The sequence below is a fragment of the Pangasianodon hypophthalmus genome, chromosome 4 (assembly GCF_027358585.1).
Source record: "Pangasianodon hypophthalmus isolate fPanHyp1 chromosome 4, fPanHyp1.pri, whole genome shotgun sequence".
Taxonomy (NCBI): Eukaryota; Metazoa; Chordata; class Actinopteri; order Siluriformes; family Pangasiidae; genus Pangasianodon; species Pangasianodon hypophthalmus.
Genome location: NC_069713.1, coordinates 21,707,341 through 21,726,987, shown reverse-complemented (window position 1 = coordinate 21,726,987; position 19,647 = coordinate 21,707,341). Strand labels below are relative to the sequence as shown.

The following is a 19,647-nucleotide window of genomic DNA, read 5'->3' as shown; positions in this document are numbered from 1 at the left end:
GTGGGGTTGAGGTCAGCGCTCTGTGCAGGTCACTCCAACCTTGGCAAACCATGTCATTATGGAGCTTGCTTTGTGTACAGGGGCAGTGTCATTGCTGGAACATGTTTGGGCCCCTTAGTTCCAGTGAAAGGAAATCTTAATGCTACAGCATACAAAGACATTCTATACAGTTATGTGCTTTCAACTTTGTGGCAACATATAGTGTTTAACACTTTTTACACTTTAACACTATTAACACAAACAATTAACACAAGCAGTAAAAGCTTCACAACTCTTCTCTGCACTGTCTGCTGTACTGTCCCCTGGCTGTCCAAACAGACCAAACTTCCCAATTTCCCATTTTACAATAATTATGAACACTAAACATACTTTTCAAAAATCCTAATTATCAGTAGTAGCACTAACATATGTTTAAATATTTCTTAAATCAGTCATTGATACAATGCACAGTATGTTGCTACACACTGGTGGCCTATTTGAAAATGAACAAAAATTTATATATAAAAAGAATTTTAAAAATGCATTAAGCAAGATTTTGAGCTTAAACATATAGGGATATTATAAAGTTTTATTTTAACAGCATCAGTATTCCTGCATTTATTATCTGGAAAATCAGCACTGAATCTTGTACTGTAATGTATAACTAAATTGGAGACACTTACAGAGGATCCTGGACTGCTCAGTGCACAACATTTCAAAGTCTTTTGTATTTAATTCAGACCACAGGTTTTCAATAGGGTTTAAATCCAGACAGAGAGATTATCACAGAAAAAAACTGATTTTGTTGAACGATTCATGTACAGCCTTTGACCTCCTGGTGGAGGCAGCTAGGTGTGTTAAGCTATATCCTAGTACTTAGTGGAAACTAAAGATGCTAAAAATAATCTTCACAACTGCCCACTAGTCAGTATTTGACCTGCTAATGTAATATCAAAACAAAGAAAGTGCAAATTATGTAAAGAAATAAGTATATTATTCCAAAGAAAAATGGAGAATTATGTGCATGCAGAACATGAATACATGCGAGTACTCTATGTATGTATGTATGTGTGTGTGTAAAACATAACAATGCTTCTCCCTTCATATTCTTTACTGCAACAGATGATGGTCAATAGGACTACTGAGGTAGAGATCTTCTCTAGTTATAAATATTTTTCAGCAGGTTATCTGCTTTTTTTTTTTTTTTTTTTGCTGTTTAATTTTCACATTACACTTATTGGCATTGCATGTGGAATTTATTTTGTTATTTTTTTAATGTTCTGGAATATTTTAACTTCTGTGTGGCTGGCTCTTTATCCATCTTATTTAAGTATAATTTGGATTTCTTTTGGGTTTGCTGAGTTGCAATATGTACATTATTTCTATCATCATAACTGTGCTTGCCTGAAACATTCCATTGTTTTTATGCCATGGTTATGAATATTCATTTGCCAATATGGGTATGTTACAAACTGAGGATGCAAATCCAATATATATTACAGTCTGCATCCTCCAAACGTCTATAATTTTCTCCCTCATGGATTAAGATTGCACTTTTGAAATTTAAAAACAAACAAATAAACAAAACCCTACATACTTTACAACTTAACAATACACCCCTATTAATTGATTGAATGGTTGTGAATTTAAGTATCTAGTGCAAGTGAAAGTACAGGGCAAATACATGGCAAACATTTAATTTTAGTCTGATAATTGACACTTGGGTAATACTTAATTGTCAAAATGTGCTTTCTTTGCTCAGCCAAGTACACAACACTGGGGATTTCTTTTTATTCTGCATGCTGCCTTTATTCAGTGCATAGTTCTTCATATCAGTGGATTATAATTTATATCCTTATGCTGTAATATTAAAAATGTCCATTTTAAATGAAAAGTAATCTGTTAACATTTAAACTTTATCAACATCAATTTCCCATATTGAAAAGTACAGCATGTATCTTTATCTGTAACATGTATAACGTATACGAACGTTAATAGCAAAATCACACACAAGAAGTGCAAAATAAATGTGCATGAATATGGTTGAATTGTTTAAAATAGGCCATATTATATCATGACTTATTGATTTGTTTTGCATGCTAGGCAAACATTTTTAAAAATCTGTGAGCAGTTTGGTTGTGATTATCTGATTATTTTCAGATATTGCATAGCATGATACATCACATAGATTTTTTTTGCACCAGCTTTGAATGTGTATCACATAGTCAATATATCCTTCACATTTTTGTAAATGATGTTTTCACATTACTTCGGACTGTGACTTTCAGAATGGAAAGGTAAGGCCAGAATTTCACATTCTTCAGATTGCTCAGCCAATCTCTATCTTCTCGTATTCCTAACCTGATTCGGTTCCTGATACAAACTACTGTGGGATAATGCTCCTTTTTTGTTTTTTTTTTTATTTTGGATATCTCATAATTCTATGGATTCTCGTTTTTGTTCATTTCCTGTCCTCTGTTGTACAAAATAGTATATTTACCAAAAATGTTCTGTATGCACTTGCTTTTATACTTTTTTGTTTTGCATGCCTGTGACCTCTGATGTTTCTGTGAATGTGTGTATCTGAGTTTTATATATGAGATCTTCGTAAGGTTTGCATTTTTTTATGTTTCGTTTTTTCTTCTCCACATTTATAGGACAGAATAACTTTACTGAACTTCCTTTAGAAATGTATTTTCTGTTTCATCTTCTGATATGTGATGCCATGTTTGACTGTGCATGCCACTACAATAGATAGAAAGTGAAGTCAGGGATGCATTTCTTCATATCGAAGCCCATATTGTCAGTAAGTGCAGGCTTGAGATCTAAGTTATGGGTGTAAATTCATGATAATATAGTGAATGTTGGGGACAGATAAGCTGTTCTCAGATCAGCACTTACTGACAGTGTGGCTTTGGAGCATGTGTTTATAGTGAAGTGTTAAGTGGTGTGTTCCTGTGTCGCTCTTTTTTATCCCCTGTGTTGCAGAGTGGATTTACACCACTGCATATTGCAGCTCACTATGGGAACGTGAATGTGGCGACGTTACTCCTAAATCGAGGAGCTGCTGTAGATTTTACTGCAAGGGTGTGTATCGGAATGTGCACACACATACACACATAAACATGCACACACACTTTCTGACTAAAAAGAATATTAGATGTAAATGTAATGCCTCTTCAGCATGCCAGAGTGCCAGAGTCTGCACATTTTCTGTGAACATTCAGTCCTTTTTTTTCCACGCCCTCATCCTAAACTGAACCACTGACCAAATCTGCTGCCCTGTTAAGGTCATTCTTGTGTTGAGAGCCACATTTTCTTCATTCATTCATATTTAGTAAATGCTTTATCCTGGTCAGGGTCATGGTTGATCTGGAGTCTATCCGTGGAGTCGCTGTGCGTGAGGCGGGAATAATCCCTGGATATGATGCCAGTCTATTGCAGGGCACCGTGCATATGCACATTCACACACTCATTCACATCTACAAGGCAATTTAGACTAGCCAATCCATGTACTGGCATATTTAATGAGGTGGGAAGAACCCAGGGAACCCATAGGAAAGCTACACAGGCATTGAGAGAACAGGCGAAACTCCACACAGACATAAACCCAAACTGAGGGGACCTGCCACTGTGCCATCCTGCTTATTTAATATGTTTTTATTTAAAAAATGAAAGTGAAAATGAAGTGAAAATTGTTAGAAGTTAATCGTCCCTTTTTCATGTTGTTAAACCTACTTGTCTGCTGAGCAACTATGGATAAAAAACAAATAGCTACTGATCTGTCCACCCCTATGTTTGCAGATGATTTGCAGTTTAAATCAATTTACTGGGCACCTTTTTTTTTACTCTAATCATTCTGAACAGTGAATATAAGTGGGTTGGACATTGTTCATTATGAGAAGCAGGCAGTGTCCCTGTTTAAGATGGAGCATTTTAATTTGCACAAAGAGAAGTTAATGAACCACACCTTCGGAATGCTCCATTAAGTTGTTCAGATTGTTTTATGTAACTTCCTTTGCAGACCTTCAGTAAGGTTATCTCTCTGATTGTTTATATCTTATTTCTTGCAGAACGGAATCACACCATTACACGTGGCATCTAAGAGGGGAAATACAAACATGGTCCAGCTGTTGTTGGACAGAGGGGCAAAGATTGATGCCAAAACAAGGGTGCGTTGCTTTAGTAGTGCTGATGTGTCTGGTATTTGTCTACCTTTCAACTACACATTTACAGATCCCATTTTTATATGACTCAGTTTATTTCTCATGGTATAATTGGTGCTTACCATCGCAATATGCCAAGTACAGTGCTGAGCTAAACACACTGTTTCACAATTACAACATACATTACGGAAAAATACACAAAGCGGGTCGATATATTTGCTGTTTTGGCTCTGAATCTGAAATCCTGACTAAAGTGCAGTGAGCTTAATTTGAAGGGGATATATATCCATATCAGGTGAACTGTGTAGAAATCACAGCCCTTTTTATATACAGTTGTCTACTTATATACAGTTTCATGGCACAATGGGTAATTCAACATTGGCTGCTCAGTTCTGTTTTGCCCAGTTCATTAGTTCATTCACAAAAATAAGTAAAACAACAACAAAAACTGTTTCCTGTCAGCTTTAAGGTGAACTGTCAGTGCCAGGATTGAAAATGAGAACAAATGTTCATTATGATACATTGTTAAGGAACAAGAGGTCTAAACAAGAACAAACTGACTACTGAAGACCATGCCGAATGAGTACATCATCCAGATGAAAAAAAAAACCCAACTACTGAATAGATAAAGTGTACACACCCTGTAAAATTGGCAGGTTTTTTTGAGGTTAAAAAAATGAAACCAAGATAAATCATGTCCAAAATTTTTCCACCCTCAATGTGAAATTACAATGTTTACTGATCTTCTTTTGGTTTAGCCATTCCTTTGTTGATTTGGATGTATGCTTTGGGTCATTGTCGTGCTAAAAGGGGAAACTCCTGTTCATCTTCAGCTTACTAGCAGTCACCTGAAGGTTTTGCACTAAAATCGAAAAAAAAAAAACCCACTTCTGGCTGAAGAAAAGCAGCCCTAAAGCCTAATGCTGCCATCACCATGCTTCACTGTGGGTATGGTGTTCTTTTGGTGATGTGCTTTTTTTTTTGCACCAAACATATCTTTTGGAATTATGGAATTATTTTACCTTTTGGAATTGGTCTCATCAGAACATAACACATTTTGCCACATAGTTTGGGGTGATTTAGTTGAGCTTGGATGTTTTTTGTGAGAAAGGGCTTCCATCTAGCCACCCTACCCCATAGCCCAGACATGTGAAGAATATGAGAGATTGTTGTCACATGCAGAGAGTAATCAGTACTTATTATCAGTAATCAGTAAGATATTCATGCACTCAGTAAGATATTCATGCACTCCTTTAATGTTGCTGTAGGTCTCTTGGCGGCTTCCCTGTTAAGATTTTGCCATTTTCTCCGCTTGTTGATGATGGCCTTCAGAGTATTCCATGGTACATCTAATGTTTTTAATTTTTTTGTACCTTTTTTTTTGTACGTCTCTCGTTCGATACCTTTTGACAGTGGGACCCTGTACAGGCTTTGTAAGCTCTTTATGGACCATGGCTTCAGAAGTCAGATGAAACCAAGAAGATGTGAAGAAAATCCTATAGGAACAGCTGGTCTTTATTTGGGGTTAATCAGAATAATTTCATTGATAACAGCTGTATGATAATTACTTTTGAACTTGAGATTGAATGTGATTGGTTCATTCTGAACACAGCATTGTAATTTCACACTGAGGGTGGAAAAAGTTCTGACATGATTTATCTTGGTTTCATTTTTTTACATCACAAAAACCTGCCATTTTAACAGGGGTGTGTTTACTTTATACTCACTGTAGGTATAAATATGTTAGAGACCACCAGAGAGAGCTTCTAATTACTACTAAAGAAAAACAACAACCAAACCTCACTGTAATAAAACAGTCGGAAACCTAACACACTCTGTGAGATATTTTTACATGACACTGATGACAGAGGCAGTTTAGAATGTCCAAGGGCATGGCATGGCATAGTGTGTGTGTGTGTGTGTGTGTGTGTGTGCGTGTGTGCGCGTGTGTGTATAGACAGAGAAAGCGAGAGAGAGAGAGAGGGTGCTGGCAAGTGGGTCATATCCAGTGGTGTATTGAAATGAAAATGCTTATTTGAACTGTGTGTGTGTGTGTATGTGTCTGTGTCTGTCTACAGGATGGCCTCACACCTCTGCACTGTGCGGCAAGGAGTGGACATGACACAGCAGTGGAGCTCTTGCTGGAAAGAGGAGCTCCAATTCTGGCCAGAACCAAGGTATATATACACACACACACACAGCTACATTAGAATATTTTTAATATTATTATCCTGTTATTCCTGGGGTTATTCCTGTTGACGTATGTATAACTGTAGCTGTATACTGCAAAAGTCAACTCTAAACTTAATATCCTTAACCAAGATGAAATATTTTGTATCTTTTAGTTTTTCAAATAAAACCTTTCATTTTTTGAAAGATGTTTTTTTTTCTACCAAATGTCTTTAAACAAACAAACAAAACCCCTCTGACACACATAGGGCATTTTAATTTTATTCTCCAGCTCATACATGAATATATAAATACCTGTGCATTATAGGATGATGCGAGTGTGTGACTCATTCTCTCTTCCTCTCACTTCTTGTCTCCAACCAGAATGGCCTGTCTCCTCTGCACATGGCAGCACAGGGTGACCATGTCGAGTGTGTTAAACACCTGCTGCAGCATAAGGCGCCGGTGGATGATGTTACACTGGACTACCTGACCGCACTCCATGTTGCCGCCCACTGTGGCCACTACAGAGTCACGAAGCTTCTGCTCGACAAAAGGGCCAATCCCAACGCTCGGGCACTGGTACCATTCCTATTCCCCTCACTCTCAGCCCTATTTTATGTATTACAATACAGAAGACAGGATTCTATTCCTTCAGCATTTTGATTTATTGATTTAGATACTGAATTGCTAGTTGAATTCCTAGCTTATAGTATTGGTGCACATCGGTGTCTTGATAATGGTGCACGTTGGTGTCTTGCCTACTTCTCGAACCTGTCTTTGTGCTTTATAGAATGGCTTCACACCTCTTCATATCGCCTGTAAGAAGAACAGAGTGAAGGTGATGGAGCTTCTTGTCAAGTATGGAGCTTCCATTCAGGCCATCACTGAGGTGTGCACACGCAGATACACCGACAAATGTACAGCGCTGTCAAGAATTATTGGCACTATTCATTAAAATGAGAAAAAATGAAAATACAAGTGTTAGTAGTGCAATTCTTTCTACATAACACAGGTTTCAAAATCATCAGCGTTTTTGCAAATAATGTTTTGTGTCTCTTCCTATAATGTCTAACAAGTTGGAAGAAACTCCTGCATTTTAAACATTTTAAATTCCTTCACGTTCTTAGGTTTGTTCATCAATTCACACCACAGTTTTTCAGTAGGATTCAAATTCAGAGACTGAAATGGTCATTGCAAAACACTGATTTTTGTGTGTCTTTACCATTTCTATATTGATTTGGAAGTAAGTTTCACTCATCATCTTACTGAAAGCTCTATCTATGGTCAAGTCTTAACCTCCTGGCAGAGCAACCAGGTTTTGGGCTGAAATATTTTGGTACGTGTTGAATTTCATGAAATTTCCCCTAAATCGTCAGCCACAAATTAGTCCCAAAGCATCAGTGATCTACCCATATATTTTACAGTGGGATATCAGATGCTTTTCCTTCTATGCAGTCCCCTTATAACATCAAACATGCTGGTGATGTGCATGACCATAAAGTTTGATTTTGGGCTCAAATCACCACAGTACAAAATGCCATAGTTCTCATAGTGCCATAACACTTGGTGAAGGTCAGGTGTTGTGTATTGTGAGATGAGCTCAAGAAGTTACAGTTGCAAGAAAAAGTTTTTGCTGTGAAAGTGGCATTCAAAAGTGTACTTAGGAACTAGACATCCACAAGAATCAGTTAAACTGTGCACTTCTAAAATTGTGATAATATGGACTCCTTTGCTTCATAACTGTGTGCACTCATGGGTCCACAGTGGTAAATTCCCAACTGTTTTAGACATGTGGAAATTTTTGTTATGGTCCTGATTGTGCTTAATGGTATTGTGAACTGCCTTTGTGTTTTTTATGTCCATTGTCTTATATGTGCAGGTCAACAACTATCTGTGTCTTTTAAAGTTGAAAGTTCTTTGTTTTTTCCCACTGTAAAGAATGACGAAGGGATTTTACATGTGTGTAACCTCTAATTTATACCCCTGGGACACAGGACATGGTTAAAGAAATCAACATAGTTCCTGGTGACTGAGAACAAATGAAAATATGTTTACAATTGTTTGATTTTTGATTTTCAATATTACATAGGCATGTTAATCATTCTGGCACATATTTTTTGAAAAAGCTATTTTATGAAAAAGCTAAAACTATTATTCAAATAAAGTAGTTCTAATGAGAGTTTGAAAATAGTTTCTCCTATTTGACTGGAAAATATAATTTTTTTATGAAGGGCGCCAATAATTCTGGTTGATATTGTATTCATTTGACCTTTCCCTCATCCTGCCTTTTGCTTTCTTTGCCCCAGTCTGGCCTCACCCCTATACATGTGGCAGCTTTCATGGGCCACCTCAGCATTGTTCTCCTGCTGCTTCAGAATGGAGCTTCTCCTGATGTCAGCAACATAGTGAGTACTGCTAGTGTGTGTGTGTGTGTGTGTGTGTGTGTGTGTGTGTGTGTGTGTGTGTGTGTGTAATTGACTCATACCTTTTTTAATTCTAGCGTGGAGAGACAGCACTGCATATGGCTGCTCGAGCTGGCCAGGTGGAAGTGGTGCGCTGCCTGCTAAGAAATGGAGCAATGGTAGATGCAAGAGCCAGAGTAAGAGACTCAACAGACACACACATTTACCAATGAAGTTGCAATTATGAAATTATAACAGCTGGTATCTGACCTGAAGATGCATATACAGTTTCTCTGGTTTCTAAACCCTTGAAAGAATGCCAGATCCTTCTAAAGATGACACATTTTTACAAATTTGAATTTTCTTAGCTATATTGATGTATTAATTTTGTCATTTATGTCAGTACTTCTATTTGGCTGTGTCACTGATCTCCACATCTCCTCCACTCTAATAGGAGGACCAGACTCCTCTCCACATCGCTTCTCGGTTGGGGAAAACAGAGATTGTCCAGCTTCTGCTGCAGCATATGGCTCATCCAGATGCCTCTACAACCAATGGCTACACACCTCTGCACATCTCTGCTCGAGAGGGGCAGCTGGACGTAGCATCAGTACTGCTTGAGGCTGGAGCTTCTCATTCCCTACCAACTAAGGTGAGAGATGAACAGCATGTAACTCAAGCCAGGAATGTTCTATCCTTACATCCTTACACTATTTTTAATATGCTCTTGCCCTCACTACCTTTACTGTTTCTAAGGTACTCATGAACGCTCATGTTTGATCTATTAACTGTTGTTAAGCACTCGAAGTGAAGATATTTGTTCAGTATTTAGTTTTTTGAGTATTTATAGTAATCTTGGGAGGAAAAAAAGATAAAAATGTGTTATAACACCTAAGAATGAACCCAAGAGCAATACCCCAGAGACTGTTTAGCTTAATTCATGCTATGTATAGGCAGCTAACCTAACTGCAATTAAAATGTTTTAGGAAGCGTTAGTAATTCTTATGATGAATAAAAATATGCATACTTCATTAAATCTTCTTAAAATTTACTTTTGCATGAAACACTTAATTTTATTTAGAAAATCTTTTGTGTAATCCAGTGACTAATTTCCAAAGCAAACATTTTTGAATTCATGTTTGTAGTAGATTTTATACCACAGAGCTGTCAGAAGGTGCTTATTTTTTTTATAACTGCAGCTCTGACAATAGTGCAGCTGTAATTCAAATCACAGGTTAATATTAATGCATATGTTCTAATACACTATAATTTCTATAGTAACAGCTCATTCATAGGGACTTGTATGGCAGGTGCTCCACATAATTCTATGCACATAATATAATAATAAACTGATTAAATACCATGTTGGTATGTAAAAAAGAAAAAAAATTGAACTGTTGATAGGGTGAAACTCTCTGTAAAGAGATGTTTATGTAACATTTATGGATGGAGTCTCCAGTGTGAGCACTTTGTAACAGTTAGTAAGTTTTCCACAACAGGAAAGACATGGGAAGGACAGACTTTGGGGTATCCGGTTTCTCAGTAACATGCCAGGGTGTTTTTTTTTGTTATTATTATTAAAAACTTAAAGTGAGAGAGAAAAGAGAGGCTGGTGAGAGAAGAACATAACAGGAACTAACCTGTCTCGTGGTTGTTTCACACCTTTAAATGTAGCTATAAATGGTTAAAAAGCACAGTGTGTCATTCATTAATTAATTAAAAATTGTCATTTTGTCAATTTGCTGTGGTATAAGAGGTTTAAAACACTTCAGGCTGCAGCACATTACTGCAGTACAGCAATTAGCTATTATTAATAAATTCATCTGCATTGACTTGGATGCTCTTCCACTTCCGTTCCTCATTAGTATTTAAATCATAGTGAATGGGAATGGCAGTATTATTTAGGGGATCTTTTTCTGACAGAACTGGGCTAAACATGATGATCATGTGACTTCATGGACACACCTTTTTCAGAGATTAGTCACTGACTAACTAGCACCCCCTGCTGTGTGTATCTGAGAACTTGTATTTTCATTGTGGCGATAGAAAGGTGACTGCAGCACATTGCATCAGCATTTTATTTTTTATGGTGCACAGCTTATATAAAGGAAATTGTGAAAATGAAATTATGTTTACCTACCTACAAAGCAGGTCAAAACTAATTATAGGTATTAATTGAACATTTAATAAATAGATGTGATCACTTAGCACATGCTTAAATCACCCTGTACACCCTTAGGCCTTGAAATCTATAGCACAAAAAATACAAAGTCATAAGTAGCACATAGTTCCCACAGACGAATAATTCTGTCAAAGAAATTACTTTGTTGTGTTTTTTTTTTTTTTAACCGCTTCCAGAAAGGATTTACTCCCTTACATGTTGCATCTAAGTATGGAAGCCTTGATGTGGCAAAGCTCCTGCTGCAGCGTCGAGCCCCTGCAGATGCATCAGGGAAAGTAAGAACAACATTCTCATGCTAACGTCTATATGAAATGGACCAAAAAGTAATAAATGCATTTCCAAAAACTCTTTAGGGCTGACAAACTATCAGCTTAGCATTTGAGATATACAAAATTTTTTAAATCTATCACTTCTTTACTCCTTTGTAATTTTGACTAAATGTTTGAGACAAACAGCTCTTGAAACACAGACTTGCTATATAATATACATTACAATGTTATTGTGCATAGTCAGTAGAGCCTAATTCACAGACTCTTTTGGACTGTTGTTTAAAAGAAAGCCATAGAGACAATGTTGACTGCAAGAGCCCTGGTAAGCATAGTTTTATTTGGTGATAATATGATCTTTTATAAAATAATAAACCAAATATTTCTGTTTCTTTTCTTTAATAAGAAACCAGATAATAGCTCCTGCCCAGCTTGCACATTAATCTAAACAATAACATGTTGCCATAAGATTAACACATTAACAATCTCTAGTAACACAGCTCTCTTATATACGCATTTGTGTGTATGTGTATTTTATTGACTTTGCACTTCTAACAGCTTCTTCTAAACTGTATGCACTGACCCTCATTCTTATAGAACGGTCTCACGCCTCTCCATGTCGCTGCACATTATGATAACCAGAAGGTGGCACTGCTGCTTTTGGACAAAGGGGCTTCACCCCACGCAACGGCCAAGGTGAGAGTGCACCATCATGGGCTTTTTTGCCTAATGTTGGGTGGCGGTATGCCTTCTGCAATTCTCTATCACTGGTGCTCACTCATTGTAAACTCTCTCAAGTTTCTGTCTCTAATTCCATCTCCATGTTCTCCTTTTTGCAGAACGGATATACTCCCCTTCACATAGCTGCAAAGAAGAACCAGATGGAGATTGCCACTACTCTGCTGCAGTATGGAGCAGAAACCAACATCCAGACCAAGCAGGGGGTGACGCCGCTTCACCTGGCCTCTCAGGAAGGCCACAGTGACATGGTGGCCCTGCTGCTGGAGAAAGGGGCCCATGTCAATGTGCCCACTAAGGTAACTTGATATAAGTACAGTACAATACAGTATATAAAAAATAGCTGCTGTCAAAACAACAGCATAGAAATTTTGATTCTGGGTTTGTGTAAAATTGAAGTTTGGAACCTTATACTTTATCAAGCTGAATTGTAAGCAAAACGTTAGTTAACATTATACTACAGTACTTTTGAATTCTTGAATCTGATTGGTCAGTAGGTGTTGATTAATTTTTTTTTTATAACAGCACAACTCTAACAGTAGTGCCAAATGTAGTTCAAATCACAGATTTCTATGAATACACTCATTCAATTATGTTAATTTTTCTGTAGTAACATCTCATTCACAGGGACTTGTATGGCACTCCACATAACAAAAGCCTAATAATCTTTGTTAGTAGGCATTTAATTAACATTTATAAAAGGAGTCTCAGGTGTTAGTGCTTTGTAATAGCCAGTAAGTTTTCCATCACAGGAAAGTCTAAAGCACAGAGGACTTTATATATTTCTCGGTAACTTGACACACTGCTTTTTTTGGGCTCATTAACTTCGAGAGAGACAAAAGACAGGCTGATGAGGAAACGACTTTTTATAGCTACTGTTTATAGTAAGTGATAACAGGAACTACCTTTAGTTCACAACATTATAAATAACTTTAGTCCACAACATTATAAACCGTTAAAAGTACACTTTCAAAAGTATGACAGAAAAAATTACAACATTCACTGACAAATTGCGGTATAAGTGGAATATAACACTTATTTGGACGTGCTCATCAAACCAAACCCATTGCTGATTATTTTCATATAACAGCAAGCCCCAAATTGTTTTATTCCTTACTTAACAAGCCAAGTATTAATATGCCCTACAGTAAGTGATGTTAACAAAGTAATTAGCTTTTGTATTCATTGATTTTTTTTAAACAGTAAAGGAGCCAAATGATGAACACCTACATAAAGCAAAAATTATTTAATCTATGGGTAAAGTATATCCATATCAATCAATATGAACCATCACCCAATTAAAAGGTTGATTAATTGCTACAATTCATCAACAAGGTAGAATGATATGTCCCAATGTTTATGCCCAGAGACCTGAGTTCAGTTATTCATATTTATGAAAATGTTGTCATTTAATATATGCTAATTTCTGTGTACTTATTTTTAGGCATGGAGGCAATTAATATAATCTTATTTATTAATACCTGTTTAAATTGTTGCATTGTTAACATGATTTATTAGTGGTGAAGTTTATAGTATTTTAATGTTTAATTTGGTAATGCACATCCTTACCAAAAAGGCTATCAATAAACACAGCTCTGGATTAATTACCATTCAACATTTCTAAAAGAGAAAAACAAACCTATAATCCACAGTGAGTAATATATGCCTGTCAATGCAACCTGAAGGGATGCTGTTGATGTTTTTAAACTAGTTAAGTGTGAGTTTTAGTCATACTGAAATACACATAGTGTGTATATACAGTCATTAATATTGCCAATGGACAGATGAGCAGCTGAGTCAAGAAGCATCTCAGATATATAAGTATTTCATTTCTTTCTAATTAGTTTAATATACAGGAAAGAAGGAATCAAATAATGAGATGGATTAACCTTTAATGAATAAATATAGTGCATTTAAATGAATTTTCCATTAATTTATCATTGAGGATTTTGAATGAGACCATCATTCAGTATATTCAAGACTCATTTGTGCAACATGCAAACTCTTATTTAACCATCAACCGCTATGCTAACTTTTTTTTCTATGCTAATTTTTTGTAGAGTTTTGTAAATAATTTCTCTGTAGTTATTGTTATTGAACTCTGTATGACAATTAATAATTCAGAAGGCTACTGAAATATATAAGTAGTATCGGTTCAGTAGTAGTTTCTGTCTTATTGATCACATTGTCGCTTGTTTATTTTCTCCAAAGAGTGGACTTACAGCTCTTCATCTTGCTGCCCAGGAAGACAAAGTCAGTGTTGCTGAAATCTTAGTTAAACATGGTGCCAACCTCGACCAGCAAACTAAAGTAAGAGAATTATTGCAGTGCATTCACTTTAAAAGGCCAAGGAAATAATGAAATATGATAGAAAACATAATATTATATGTGATTTAGACATATCACAGTGCAGGGGCAAAGCAAATTTAAAAATTTGCATATTTAAAAATGATAAAACCACTAGACACCAACTGGAAGGTTGTAAGTTCAAATCCTAGGGCTGTCAGAGAGGCACTTTGGGCCCTCAACCAAGACTCGTAACATGGTATTTTTAAATTATATCCTATCCCCGTTGTAAGCCACTTTAGATAAAAGCAGCTTTTTACCATAGATGGTAAAAACTGCCATATAATACTCGATTATAAGTATAATATTATAAATAACTTAGGCTTGTTTTTTAACCAAACTTCATAGAATTCATATTGGATTCATGTTCAACATCTTCATATATCGCATATCTTTAGTTGACAACTGTATTGCCTCAAAAATGTTTAAAAAAAAAAAATATATGACTCATCTCTCTTCTAGTTGGGGTACACACCGCTAATCGTCGCCTGCCACTATGGAAATGCCAAGATGGTCAACTTCCTTTTGAAGAATAATGCCAGTGTCAATGCCAAGACAAAGGTATATTAGTCCTAAACAGCATAAAGAAACATAATTAACACATTTTGAAGGTGACATTTCTGTGTCCTGTGTTCAGAATGGATACACACCTCTCCACCAAGCTGCACAACAGGGCAACACACATATCATCAACGTTTTGCTGCAATATGGAGCCAAACCCAATGCTACCACTGCGGTGAGTGGCTGAAGATGACAAACAGACATACACACACACACACACAGCAGATTTGCGCTAATTCTTGAAAGCTGTTTTTTCAGAATGGAAACACGGCCCTTGCCATCGCTCGACGTCTGGGTTACATCTCAGTGGTGGACACATTAAAAGTGGTTACAGAGGAGGTCATTACCACAACAACAGTGAGTCTAATTTGAAAATCAGCACGTTATGAAGTTTTACAGATCCTGTTTATTGTGGCTATGTGGTAAAGCGATGATTGTGTTTTTATGCAGACCGTGACTGAGAAACACAAACTGAATGTGCCAGAGACCATGACTGAGGTCCTTGACGTGTCTGATGAGGAAGGTATGATTCAAAATCAGCAAAACATTTTGTTCCTTTTAAAATATAATCTGCAGGTCTGTTTTCCTAAATAAATTTTACTCATATTACTGATATGACATGTCATGTAGCACTCAAGCAGGCTGCTGATGGTGCTATGTCTGATGACTCCTTTGATGAAGGTACAAGGCACTACTAGTGCTTGGTTGCTATGCAGAATTGCCAGGTGTTTAAAAAAACGTGTGCAATAATTAACTGAATACATGGTTAATTGTTTAAACACTGTTCACGTACTAAGTGTGCATTGCATGGAGTTGGAAACTTTTTTCCCTTAAACTTATAACACAGTAACAGTTTTACAGTATGCTGAATATCCTATTATCATAATGGGTTTGAGAATAATTTGTTGATTTATTTATTTATCAAATTATTCATAAATTATCTATTTATTTGTAATGCAGCATAGATTGCAGTATAGTCTTACTTAAGATTCTAGATATTTATGGTGTAGTGCTAGCTCCATAATTAGAAGCTGTATCAGATTCATTTACTGAAATGCCCTAGTGTCTGTTGCCATGGCCATAACTAGCTATGAGGACACTGAGGTCTGGACTTCAGTAGTTTAGGAAGGGTTGTTTCAGTAGGTTATTTTTTTTATTTTATTTTTTTGCTTCTCATTTAAAAACCTCTCCAGTTTTCATATTCAATATGGAAACAGTGAAGTGCTGATAATGTTGTGGCAGAGTGTAGTCTACTACGTGGAAAAACTATCCAAGGCCCAATCAGCAATGATAATTGGTTCTCAACTGACCTCAGAGCAGCTGAGGAGGATGCATAATGTTTGCCCAATGACTGAATAACTCTCATGAGTCACTATGCTGTGGATTTTAACTTTTTGTTGAGATATATTCAACACACATATTACAGGCTACCATCTGACATAGCTATGATATACGTAAATATGTGAGAATATGTGACAAAATATATAACTGAGAGTGTTTATGCAGGCAATTGGTGGTTTGTAAAATGCAACCTCAATGTGACACCAAATCAGATTGCTAGTTGCAGTAATTTTAGCTGATTGGGTTAGGCTACAAGCTTTTTTTATGGCTATATACAGTATAAACACTTAATGTTAATTCAAGTTTAAGTTGTTGTATTAGATATTAGCAATTGATGTAGTACACATTCAGCATTGTGATATATCATCTGTGACAATGTGGCCTCACAAAAATTTAGATCCTGGTTGTAGGCATGTTAGTTGTTTTAGATAAGTTGAAAAATTTTTAATTGATATTTTTGTGGCATTTGTGGTTAGAGTATAAGACTGATACAGTCGTATTCAATGTCAAACTACTATTTTAGACACTTATCTCTCTAGTGGGTGCCTTATACTACAGTACAATTATTCTCTTATAAATATCCATTCTTGTTCTACCCTGTAGGCAGCCACTATGCTTTTGACAACAGAAGTCCACTCTCAGGCTTCAGTATGTTTGATTTTTACTGTCAATATTCCCTGCTGCTTTTTGCCAGTCCTAGAAGTCCTATCCCTGCTGGTCAGATCTGGCAACAGGAGCGATGATGCTTTATTATTTTTACTGATTGTGTCAGCACTGAGCTGTTGAAGCAATACGCCATGTAGAGCATTTCTTGATGCCAGAAAAAAGAGGAAATGTGTGCTTTCAGTTTAGTGTTGCTGAGTGTCAGTACCTTCATGCTAAATTCTAGAGGCAGTAACCCCTATTGCAAGCACACATACCTTTTGTTTGTGTGTATGGTGCATTGCATAACGTGTGTTGTTTACAATGAGGACAGCTCAATATGTATGCGTTTTAGTTATGTTGGTTAGACATTCAAATATAATAATATAATAATATATCAAAATTTTATTTGTGAGGACCTTCAGTTAATGGTTTCTCATATGTCTGTGCCTATGTCACAGGTGAGGACACTATGACAGGCGACGGAGGAGAATATCTGAGAGCGGAGGACCTGAGGGAGTTGGGAGACGACTCTCTGCCTGGTCAATACTTGGATGGCATGAATTACCTCAGGTTCAGTCTAGAAGGCAGCCAGTCCGAAAGGTACCACATGCATCATTGAAATATGTAACAAAAATTGAATTATTTGCAAGATTCCAAAAAACATTGATATGAGCATATATACAGTACTGTGCAAAACTCATGCTGTATAGAAAAGATGCCTTCAAAAGTAATGATATTAAATGTTTCTATATTAAATAACTAGTGTAAAGTGCAGTAAACAGTGATAAATGGAACAAAGTCAATATTTCATGTGATGACTCTGTGCTTTAAAAAAAAAAATTAGTCTCAGGTACAATTTGTGCAGTTTTATAAGGAAATGAGCTGTAAGTTTTACTGAGCATTTTGCAGAACCAGCCACAGTTCTTCTGGAGACTTTGACTGTCACACTTGCTTCTTATTTTTGCAGCAAAACCCAGCAGCCTTCATTATGTTTTTTGTCTGAAAAGTGTCTCTTATGTAATATGCTGCTTTCTTTACTGACATACATTTTTCTGTAACATTTAATTTTGTGCTGGAAATCTAAAATGTTTTTGTACTGACTCGATAACGTAGAAGTCATAAAATAAAAATCTATAACAAAGTTTGTACTAAAAAAAATAGGGTGCCTAAGACTTTTGCACAGTACTGTATATTTTTAGGTACTACTTTTAGTTGTACTTTTCAGTGTTTTCAGTACTCACATCTCTTTTTAATAGATCCTATAATAGACAATTTCTGCTAACTTCTAATTCTTTTGATTCTTCTAATGCTCACATAGTCGGTTCCAAAGGTATGAGGGCAATAATTTTGAAATTTTAATCTTGGCATTGTCCGCATTTGGTAGAATCCCTAACTCATTGGTTGTTCTGTGTGTCATTGCAGTATGGACAGGTCCTATATGTCTAATCGTCATGGCTATTACTCCCCAAAGCATGATGGGATGGTGGATAATACAATCCATAGTTACCAGGTAAAATCACACAGATACAAATTTTTGCAATATGGCATTACTGTTAATGAACATCTGTTTATTGTCACTTGTGCCCTGTGAGGTCCACTATTGTGTTTTCTTTAAAATAATTGAGTTATGACTTAGAGCGTTAACTGGAGTTCATATACCATCTTCACCAACTGTGTCCAGATGTCATCTCTTGCTAATGAGAAGGACCCATTTAGACTGAACTGGGAAATGGAAAACCTGGACAATATTGCACTCTCCTCCAGTGCTGCTCAATCTGGGTATGGCATATAGACCCACACACTCTAATATCTGAAAATGTGATTGTGACTTATTCACTGATTGTTACCATACAGAATTCTAGCTGGAAAATGACTGAACTTCATAAAAGAAGATTTAGCACCATTATTATCAATGTCTATCAAATGTCTTGGCTAATAGACATGTAATATATCTAATCAATAGATTGCATTGTAGACAGATAATCTAATTTGCCTTACTGGTAAATAAACATTACCATATAAAAAAAAAACAAGAGAGTGAAACTCTTTTTTTGAGAATGGGGTCCTAGACCCCATTTGCGGGAACCCTGCAGTGCTCCTCTGGGCTGTAACCCTCCCAGTAATTGAGGTACTGGAGTTGCCCTTTGGTGACAACAAGAATCAGATGGTTCTTACAGAATATGCTGGTGTTCCTTCTATGTCAAGCATTGGGGTGGGGTTCACTGGGGTAACATCATGTAGTAGACTAAGATTGACAGGCTTGTGAAGGGAAACATGGACGCTTGGAGATTTGCATGGCGATTGTGACTTGTAGTTTACATCACTGATTTGTTGAATTACTGAACATGTAAGCCTGGTGGTTGAATGGCATAGGGAGTCCTGGGCATTCAATGGCAATCATTGCAGAAGGTCCAGAATATTCGAACCTTGGATCAATATGTTAGCTTGGGGATGATAGCCATTGGTCAAACTAAATCCCTTGCATATTTCAGATGTGAATTGTACTCTGGGATACCAAATATCTGAAAACGTGCTGAAACAAGTTTAGCTGTTTTAGAATGTTGTGGGTATGACAGGAAGGAGAACGAGCTGAAGGGACTATAACCACTATTATGGTGGTTTGGCCATGAGAAAACTGGCAGATCTGTGATGAAGTCTACCACATCATGGAACTAGTAAGGGCAGGGGTTTGCCATTTGGGAGAAAAAACCTTTGCTTCTTTTAAGGAGCATGATTTAACAAACCTTTGTATGTCTTGGAGCATGGTTTCCCACCAATACTTTAAACCCATGGCTGGCCAGTGGCAATAATTCAATTCAATTCAATTCAATTCAATTTGTATAGCGCTT

The 19,647-nt window shown here is 36.5% G+C and overlaps 1 protein-coding gene across 8 annotated transcripts in view; it reads left to right on the top strand.

Moving 5' to 3' along the window:
* Positions 1–19,647, top strand: part of ank2b (ankyrin 2b, neuronal) — a 114,132-nt gene that overhangs the window by 52,468 nt on the left and 42,017 nt on the right. For 3 of the 8 annotated variants that reach the window (XM_034303392.2, XM_034303393.2, XM_034303371.2), the window contains exons 7-27: positions 1,102–1,125; positions 2,968–3,066; positions 4,053–4,151; positions 6,224–6,322; positions 6,699–6,896; positions 7,108–7,206; positions 8,624–8,722; positions 8,818–8,916; positions 9,174–9,371; positions 11,078–11,176; positions 11,765–11,863; positions 12,007–12,204; positions 14,117–14,215; positions 14,714–14,812; positions 14,889–14,987; positions 15,071–15,169; positions 15,263–15,335; positions 17,257–17,398; positions 18,117–18,128; positions 18,221–18,308; positions 18,480–18,577. In XM_034303392.2, coding sequence (XP_034159283.2) covers positions 1,102–1,125; positions 2,968–3,066; positions 4,053–4,151; positions 6,224–6,322; positions 6,699–6,896; positions 7,108–7,206; positions 8,624–8,722; positions 8,818–8,916; positions 9,174–9,371; positions 11,078–11,176; positions 11,765–11,863; positions 12,007–12,204; positions 14,117–14,215; positions 14,714–14,812; positions 14,889–14,987; positions 15,071–15,169; positions 15,263–15,335; positions 17,257–17,398; positions 18,117–18,128; positions 18,221–18,308; positions 18,480–18,577 — 2,219 coding nt within the window. Of the gene's footprint in view, positions 1–1,101; positions 1,126–2,967; positions 3,067–4,052; positions 4,152–6,223; positions 6,323–6,698; positions 6,897–7,107; positions 7,207–8,623; positions 8,723–8,817; positions 8,917–9,173; positions 9,372–11,077; positions 11,177–11,764; positions 11,864–12,006; positions 12,205–14,116; positions 14,216–14,713; positions 14,813–14,888; positions 14,988–15,070; positions 15,170–15,262; positions 15,336–15,442; positions 15,494–17,256; positions 17,399–18,116; positions 18,129–18,220; positions 18,309–18,479; positions 18,578–19,647 lie in introns of all 8 variants that reach the window. The other 5 variants (XM_053233144.1, XM_034303364.2, XM_034303367.2 and 2 more) reach the window with 4 other exon arrangements.